This window comes from Oncorhynchus kisutch, linkage group LG9 (assembly GCF_002021735.2).
Source record: "Oncorhynchus kisutch isolate 150728-3 linkage group LG9, Okis_V2, whole genome shotgun sequence".
NCBI classification, from domain to species: Eukaryota; Metazoa; Chordata; class Actinopteri; order Salmoniformes; family Salmonidae; genus Oncorhynchus; species Oncorhynchus kisutch.
Window position 1 is genome coordinate 15,026,834 of NC_034182.2, and position 9,289 is coordinate 15,036,122.

Consider the following 9,289-nt stretch of genomic DNA (forward strand, 5'->3'; position numbering starts at 1 on the left):
GTACTTTTTGGAGAAATGTCCTCTGGTCTGATTAAACAAAAATAAAACTGTTTGGCCATAATGACCACTGTTATGTTTGGAGGGAAAAGGGGGAGGCTTGCAAGCCTAAGAACACCATCCCAACCATGAAGTACAGGGGTGGCAGCATCATGTTGTGGGGGTGCTTTGCTGCAGGAGGGACTGGTGCACTTCACAAAATAGATGGCATCCTGAGGGAGGAAAATTATGTGGATATATTGAAGCAACATCTCAAGACATCAGTCAGGAAGTTAAAGCTTGGTCGAAAATAGGTCTTCCAAATGGACAATGACCCCAAGCGTACTTCCAAAGTTGTGGCAAAATGGCTTAAGGACAACAGTCAAGGTATTGGAGTGGCCATCACAAAGCCCTGACCTCAATCCCATAGAACATTTGTGGGCAGAACTGAAAAAGCATGTGCGAGCAAGGAGGCCTACAAACCCGACTCAGTTACATCAGCTCTGTCAGGAGGAATGGGACAAAATTTACCCAATGTACTGTGGGAAGCTTGTGGGCTACCTGAAACGTTTGATCCAAGTTAAACAATTTAAAGGCAATGCTACCAAATACTAATTGAGTGTATGTAAACTTCTGACCCACTGTGAATGTGATGAAAGAAATAAAAGCTGAAATAAATCATTATCTCTACTATTATTCTAACTTAAAATAAAGTGGTGATCCTAACTGCCCTAAAACAGGGAATTTTTACTAGGATTAAATGTCAGGAATTGTGAAAAACTGAGTTTAGATGTATTTGGCTAAGGTGTATGTGAACTTCAGACATCAACTGTATTGACTTTACTTTTATTCAAGTTTACCGATTGGGTATTTTTTCCACCATTGGTGGAAAGTGTGCTTCTAGACCAGAACCCTGGTGGCCTTAATCCAGAGCCCTCTTTCTACATCTGTTTCATGTACCATCTGTGTGTGACAAAACCATCTAAAACAAGCCTTCATGTTATTTTCAACACCATAAAGCTCTAAGAACTTTCTTTGCACAAATTGTACCCCTCACACGCCTGGTGCTCTAGATTTCCACAGGTCCCCCCCAAAAGTTCTGTAAATTGTACAATATTATAATATTCAATGTAGCACATTAAAATAAGTCTTGATGATAGATTATTTCATTGTACCACCAATGATTCTGAGTCTTGACCATTAATTTAGATCTGGGACTTTTATTTAGAAAAGACTATAGCTTTCATGATACCGGAAGTATTTCTATATTTACAATGTTTTTTAAATACCTAAGGTCGCTAACTGCACGTTGCTAGTTAGTTGCAATATTGTAGCTATTAGCGCGCTATTTCCTAGCTGGGAGAGAAGCCCTTTGCCTTCACAGAAACATCAATATCTTCGCCTAATTCCTTCTCTCTTTTTTCATAACATCTAGTTAACGGTGGTTGCGTTATCTTCAAACTATCTAGAATCGTTGGCTAGCTAATGTTTGTCAAGCTAACTTTGGTACCATTGGAAGCTAACGTTAGGCTATTCAGCACTAGCCAGAGTTTTAGCAATCTCATTCCATACATTAGCTAGCCAGTTGCAAGCTGGCATTTATATTCACTAACTAGCTCCATACTTTTGGCGATTTTATTTAGCATTTTGTATTGTTCACTAGCTCGTCTGTCTGAAACAAAGGTGAGCATGGCAATGAGACAGACACCACTCACCTGCTCTGGCCACACAAGACCTGTGGTGGATCTAGCCTTCAGTGGCATCACCCCATACGGGTATTTTCTCATCAGTGCCTGCAAGGGTAAGATTAGATAACCATAGATCATTGTTTAGAAAATATTGAATGTAAAGTAGAGTTTAACAAAGTTATCTTACCTCATTTTCTCAGGTGGGGGTCTGAATAGAGAGGGCAATTTAATAATGTATTTAGGAAATTATCATTCACTCATGTATGTGCTACAGTTGGAGGTACTGTAGTTGTCTAACCACTTATGATTGTTCCTTCTTGTAGATGGCAAACCCATGTTGCGCCAGGGAGACACAGGGGACTGGATCGGAACGTTCCTGGGTCACAAGGGTGCTGTCTGGGGGGCCACTCTGAATAATGAAGCCACCAAGGCAGCCACTGCTGCTGCAGATTTTACTGCGTATGTATTTAGGCCTACAACATAGCCTGGCCATGACCATGTTATGACAACAATGTAGAGAGCAATGGTAATTGTGTCTTTTATGTAGGCTCTAATGGAGACTATTCCTTTATCATGACTCTCAGTTCCATTGCACATAAGAGTCATTTGACGAAGGCGTTTTGTTAAAAGCAACATGCTCAATCTGAACATTAACACGCGTCGCTTGCGGTACGGTTTTGGAAGAATAAGGACCTTATCTTTCATATCAACGAGAAATAATTTTCAAAATACAAAAGGTTAAATTGATACACCTTGATAGGGTTAGTGTTGCTACACGGCCATATCTCCATGTTAAAGCACTTGCTTATGGGAAACCGATGGGAGACAAGCAGCGACCACCTTTACTAATGGTCTATCTAGCATTCTCCGAACACCTGTGTGTAAGATTAACTCGCCAGTCGTGTGCGTCGCGTATGGCTGAAAACTGTAGGGAGAAGGCAGAATGCTGACTAGAGTTTGAGGGCTATAATGGAGGCTAACTTCGCCATGGCTCATTGGCCAGCACCTATGGGGAAATTAATGTTTTTAGGGAGATTAATACTGAAAATAAGGTCTGTCGTAAACAAGGGCTTAGGAGATCTTATGCGTTTTGTCTATGAGATAATTATGAACTATTTATGTAATCAAGTAAAAAGCTAACTATGTAATGTAAAAGATTTTAAAAAATGACTTTATTTAACCTTTATTATACTAGGCAAGTCAGTTAAGAGCAAATTATTATTTACAATGACTGCCTGCCCTGGCCAAACCCGGAAGACGCTGGGCCAATTGTGCGCCGTCCTATGGGACTCACAATCACGTCCGGTTGTGATACAGCCTGAAATCAAACCAGGGTCTGTAGTGACGCCTCTAGCACTAAGATGTAGTGCCTTAGACCGCTGTGCCACTCGGGAGCCCATGCCTTTGATGTCTAGCAAACAGGTTTAGCTTACCTTGTCAGACAGACCCAAAGTCAATTCTAGACGACATCGTTCGGGAACCAATAAAACAAGCACCTTCCCGTTGAAGAGATGTGGTTGCAGCCTGGAGCAAAACAATATACCATTCTTGTGTTTTTGTTTGAGCTGGTAGCTTACAAAGCTAACTGGCTTTTTGTCAGACTAGCATCGCGTAATTTTGCGACTAATGTTGTCGTTCCATATCTCTGAGGGACTACAAGCTGGCGGGCTCTATAAGAGTTGGCTACGGCACATACAGTATAGAACCAGGCTATAACCATTTACTGTACTTCAGAACAGAATGAGTGGAAAGTCTTCAATTATTCATATTGTTCAATGAGAGATCTCCAAAGACTTCTGACATTAGCTTATTACTCTCCTAGCCTGGGTGCTAGTCTGTCTGCTTTAGCCAACTCCTTTGTCATTTCAACAACAGAGTTCGTGAAAGCAAAAGAATGTCTGGCAAGTGGTAATTAGGCTACTGTATTATTTTTCTTGGCTGATGTAGACTGTTGGGTAGGAGCATTGGGTCAGTAACTGAAAGGTTGCTGGATTGAATCCCCGAGCTGACAAGGTAATACAAATCTGTTGCTCTGCCCCTGAGCAAGGCAGTTAACCAACTGTTCCCTGGGTCGCCAATGGCATGGATGTTAAGGCAGCCCCCCGCACCTCTCTTGATTCAGAAGGGTTGGGTTAAATACGGAAGACACATTTCAGTTGAATGCATTCAGTTGTACAACTGACTAGGTATCCCCCTTTCCCTTTTTATACTGATGATGACTATCTCTTTACTCTTCAGGAAGGTGTGGGATGCCGTGACTGGAGATGAGGTGCTCACGCTGGCACACAAGCACATTGTCAAGTCAGTCAATTTTACTCAGGTACTACAGTTACTTGGAATTGATATGGGTTTTACTGTACGTGTCAAATGTAGGACTTAAATTCTCCCTGTCATGACAGTGTAAACCTGTTTACATGTCTCGCATATCTTTTTTGTTCTGGGGACTTTCATATATTTGATATATCAGTCAACTTCTTCCGCCTCCATTTCTCTCTGACAGGATAGCAGTTGTCTGTTAACAGGAGGGAATGATAAGATAATACGCATATACGACCTCAACAAACCGGAAGCAGGTTTGTACCAATGCAAGCCCTTGTTTAATTGTTTGTGTCAATGTTTGGTTGTGTTGAGATATGTATTGTGTTTTGTTTCCCTCAGAACCGCAAGAGATTACAGGGCACACGTCTGCCATAAAGAAAGCCCTGTGGTGCAACAACGACACACAGATCCTCTCTGCCGCTGATGACAAAACCGTACGGTCAGTGCTCTTTGATCTACCTGGTTCTACATTTGTCATGGATATTATCATGATGCCAAAAGGCTGATAGGATGACCACACACCTTATATACTATCGGGAACATTTGGAAGCATTTGCAGTCATTTTTTCTTGCGGCAAAAAGTCTCTGCCCACTACGAACACAAGAGGGCAGTGTGTGATTATCAACATTGAAAAGTCATAAACATACTATGGTCATAAGTCTGGCCATCACTCTGATTTTTGCTGTCATTTCTTGATGACTTTTCAATCAACCGAGTACTGTATCTATTGATCTAAAATATGTATTTCTATATTCCCTTGTGTAGACTGTGGGACAGGAATTCCACTGAGGTTGTGAAGCAGCTCTCCTTCGACATGTCAGTCAGCAGCATGGAGTACATCCCTGACGGAGAGGTTTTGGTCATCACCTATGGAAAGACCATCGCGTTCTACAATGCCCTCAGGTACAAAACACAAAATCCAGGCATTGCCCTCAGGCATAGCTCGAGGTAGACGTTGTCACTAACCACACATCTAGGATAAGATTTTCCCACCCCCAAACCTAGCCTAAACCATTAGGGGACTGATAAAATATCTGACCCTGTATCATAGGTTAGGGACTACTTCTACCTACTCATCAGGGGCAGTCATAGCATACAGTATATGCCATCCATTATAGTTTGATTTCTCTCATATTTGATTGTAATTGCTAGTGCTAAAGCTGTGTGTGTTTCCTTACTGACTTGTGTTTCTCCCTAGCCTTGACATGATCAAGACTGTGGATGCCCCTGCCTCCATTCACTCTGCCTCGCTGCATCCAGATAAGGACTTCTTTGTTGCCGGGGGAGATGACTTCAAGCTCTACAAATTTGACTACGGCACCAAGGAGGAGTTGGGTAAAGCAGCAGCTTAAACTACAATTAAAAAATAAATAAAAAATCCCACCAATTTACAGTGCATTTGGCAAGTATTCAGACCCCTTGACTTTTCCCATATTTTGTAACGTTACAGCCTTATTCTAAAATTGATTAAATAGATTTTTCCCCTCATCAATCTACACACCATACCCCATAATGACAAAGCAAAAACAGGTTTTAGATTTTTTTGTATTTTTTACAAATGTATAAAAAAACATTTAAAAAATGGAAATAATACATTTACATAAGTATACCCTTTACTCAGTACTTTGTTGAAGCACCTTTGGCAGTGATTACAGCCTCGAGTCTTCTTTGGTATGACGCTACATGCTTGGCACACCTGTATTTGGGGAGTTTTTCCCTATTCTTCTCTGCAGATCCTCTCAAGCTCTGTCGGGTTGGATGGGGAGTGATCGCTCCCAGCTATTAGCTGCACAGCTATTTTCATGTCTCCAGAGATTTTCGATCGGGTTCAAGTCCGGGCTCTGGCTGGGCAACTCGAGGACATTGAGACTTGTCCCAAAGCCACACCTGCATTGTATTGGCTGTGTGCATAGGGTTGTTGTCCTGTTGTATGGTGAACCTTCGGCTCAGTCTGAGATCCTGAGTGCTCTGGAGCAGGTTTTTTGACCAAGGCCAGCTCTATGAAGAGTCTTGGTGGTTCCAAACTTCTTCCATTTAAGAATGGAGGCCACTGTATTCTTTGGGACTTTCAATGCTGCAGAATCTATAGGTAATTCCTTCAACATCATGGCTTGGTTTTTGCTCTGACATGCACTGTCAACTGTGGGATCTTATATAAACAGGTGTGTATATTTCCAAACCATGTCCAATCATTTGAATTTACCACAGGTGGACTCCAATCAAGTTGTATAAACATCTCATGGATGATCAATAGAGATAGGTTGTACCTGAGCTCAATTTCGAGTCTCATAGCAAAGGGTCTGAATTACTTAAGTAAAAAAAAGTTTTTGAAATATTTTTTATAAATGTGCTAAATGTTCTAAAAAACTGTTTTTGCTTTGTCATCATGGGGTATTGTGTGTAGATTGATGAGAAATAAAATACGTCATCCATTTTCGAATAAGGCTGTAATGTAAGAAAATGTGGAAAAAGTCAAGGGGTCTGAATACTTTCCGAATTACCTGTATATAAGAGAATGCTCGCTAAATCCTAACCAACTCACTGACATCTACCGCATACTGTTGGACAGGAGTGGCTCCCTCACATGTATGGCTTTATAACCTGTGTGTGGACATGTTTAGGGTTAGGGTCATGTTTAACACTGCTGTGGCTCTCTTTCCGCTCCTCCTGTAGAGTCATACAAGGGCCACTTTGGGCCAGTCCACTGCGTGCGGTTCAGTCCAGACGGGGAGCTGTATGCCAGTGGCTCTGAGGATGGTACGCTCCGGCTGTGGCAGACTGCGGTCGGCAAAACCTATGGCCTGTGGAAGTGTGTCCTTCCTGGTGAGTTTTCATGCTTAATGACAAATAATTAATAGGGGATCCTAGGAGCTTTATCTGAAATGACTGGGTAGATATAAGCAATATGGCATGGTATTGGCAAGGTGATGACCGGTGCCTGGTTTCCTCCAGATGTGATGTGATGCTTGGCATTCAGGCCAAAGAGTTCAATCTTGGTTTCATCAGTCCAGATAATCTTGTTTCTCATGTTCTGAGAGTCCTTTAGGTACCTTTTGACCAACTCCAAGTGGGCTGTCATGTGCCTTTTACTGAGGAGTGGCTTCCGTCTGGCCACTCTAACATAAAGGGCTGATTGGTGGAGTGCCGCAGAGATGGTTGTCCTTCTGGTAGGTTCTCTCATCTCCACAGAGGACCTCTGGAGCTCTGTCAGAGTGACCATCGGGTTCTTGGTAACATCCCTGACCAAGGCCCTTCTCCCCCGATTGCTCGATTTGGCAGGGTCTTGGTGATTCCAAACTTCTTCCGTTTAAGAATAATGGAGGCCACGATGTTCTTGGGGACCTTCAATGCTGCAGAAATGTTTTGGTACACTTCCCCAGATCTGTGCCTCGACACAATCCTGTCTTGGATCTCTACAGATAATCCTACAGACCTCATTGCTTGGTTTTTGCACTGTCAACTGTGGGATCTTATATAGACAGGTGTGTGTGCCTTTCCAAATCATTTCCAATCACTTGAATTTACCACAGGTGGTCTCCAAGTTGTAGAAACAGCTCAAGGATGATCAATGGCAACAGGATGCAGCTCAATTTCGAGTCTCATAGCAAAGGGTCAATACTTGTAAATAAGGTATTTCTGCCTCCCGAGTGGCACAGTGGTCTAAGGCACTGCATCGCAGTGCTAGCTGTGCCACTAGAGATTCTGGGTTTGAGTCCAGTCTCAGTCGCAGCCGGCCGCAACCGGGAAACCAATGGGGAGGCGCACAATTGACCCAGCATCGTCCGGGTTAGGGGAGGGTTTGGCTGGCAGGCATGTCCTTGTCCCATCGCGCACTAGCTACTCCTGTGGCAGGTCGGGCGCAGTGCACGCTGACACGGTCGCCGGGACCTCCGACACAAGACTGTAACTACCAATTGGATACCACTAAATTGGGGAGAAAAAGTGAAAAACCGTGTGTGTGTGATATATATATATATTTTTTTTTTAAATACATTTTCTAAAGACCTGTTTTTGATTTGTTATTATGGGCTATTGTGTGTAGATTGAGGGGGGGGGGGGGGGGGGGAGATTATTTAATACATTTTAGAATAAGTCTGTACGCAGGGGTGGGAAACTCGAGTCCTCAAAGGCCTGATTGGTGTCACAACTTTTCTCGATCCTTAGCAAACACAGCTGAATAATCAAATTGCATTCTAAACTGAAGATCATGATTAGGTGATTATGGAGTCAGGTGTGTTAGCTGGTGCACAATTGTGACACCAATCAGGCCCTCGAGGACTGGAATTGCCCACCCCTGCACGTAACAAAGTGTGGAAAAAGTCAATGGATCTGAATACTGTCCGAATGCACTTTATCTTATATGAAGGGGTGCTGACTTCGTTAAGAGGCTTAAAACCGAAATGGAATCAACCATGCAAATGTCATTGAGTGTTATTTTCCTCAACAGAGGAGCTGGTGTCCGAGAACTCTGACACAATATACTGCACTCCTGCTGCTCCTGAGATCAAGGCCTGAGACGGGGGGGAGACGAAAGAAAGGAGAGCAGAAGGAGGTGAGGAGAAGAGCAGGGTGTTCCAGTCTCTTCAGAACACCAAGCCCCAGCAAGGACCTGAGCCCCTCCTCTTCACCAGGAACTGATCTGGAGTTGAGCTCTCGATTTACACACGTGTTCAGGCAGACCCAACACACACATGTACACACACAAAATGGGTTCTAGTGGTAATTAGAAGAACACACACACACACACAGAGATTGGGTTCCAGAGGAAAGTAGTAGACCTGTGAGCATCAGGCTCATCGCTGCCTGCTTTCTCTCTGATCAGCTCAATCTGTCCCCCCTGATCTGTTTGTATGTTCAACACTGTGACCCCATGAGCAATTTTTGTTTTAAATGTATTGACTTCGGGGGCAATTTGGTTCTCTGGATTTTTTTCTTTCATTTTACAATATGGGAATACACACATAGTTACATGGGGAGGGAAACTGATGCTATCTTTGAGAAATTATGTTAATTTTCTCAATGAAATGATCTTATTCAGTAAAAGTGGTGTATTGTCCATAGGTGTACCCTAAACTAGTATATGGGGTAATGTTCTCTAACAGGCCAGAGAGTAAAATTACTTAAGTTGTTTGCTTTGTATTTTTGTCCTTGGTTGCAACTTTGCAGGTATGTAATTAAATAAAGAGATACATACATCCATTCATTTTTTTAATGCACAAAAAAAGCTTTTTGTGGCAGCAAGACAAGTTCTTATATCAATTAAAGGGTAGTGCTTTGCTGTGCATTGTCAAATGGTTTGACTCAC

At 42.7% G+C, this 9,289-nt stretch overlaps 1 protein-coding gene across 1 annotated transcript; it reads left to right on the forward strand.

Annotated features, from left to right (window-relative positions):
* Positions 1 to 1,231: 1,231 nt before the first annotated feature.
* LOC109896811 (serine-threonine kinase receptor-associated protein-like) lies at positions 1,232 to 9,183 on the forward strand. Its single transcript, XM_020491186.2, has 9 exons — positions 1,232 to 1,777; positions 1,988 to 2,123; positions 3,903 to 3,984; positions 4,165 to 4,237; positions 4,323 to 4,422; positions 4,750 to 4,887; positions 5,183 to 5,319; positions 6,658 to 6,807; positions 8,432 to 9,183. Exons 1-9 carry the CDS (start codon positions 1,666 to 1,668, stop codon positions 8,497 to 8,499), a joined length of 996 nt encoding a protein of 331 aa, XP_020346775.1. The 5' UTR covers positions 1,232 to 1,665; the 3' UTR covers positions 8,500 to 9,183.
* The last annotated feature ends 106 nt before the right edge of the window (positions 9,184 to 9,289 follow it).

Coding starts and splice junctions, on each gene's coding strand:
- LOC109896811 (XM_020491186.2), top strand. CDS start 1,666: ATGGCAATGAGACAGACACCACTCACCTGCTCTGGCCACACAAGACCT. Junction 3,985..4,164: donor AGTCAGTCAATTTTACTCAG/GTACTACAGTTA, acceptor TCTCTCTGACAG/GATAGCAGTTGTCTGTTAAC. Junction 4,238..4,322: donor CCTCAACAAACCGGAAGCAG/GTTTGTACCAAT, acceptor TGTTTCCCTCAG/AACCGCAAGAGATTACAGGG.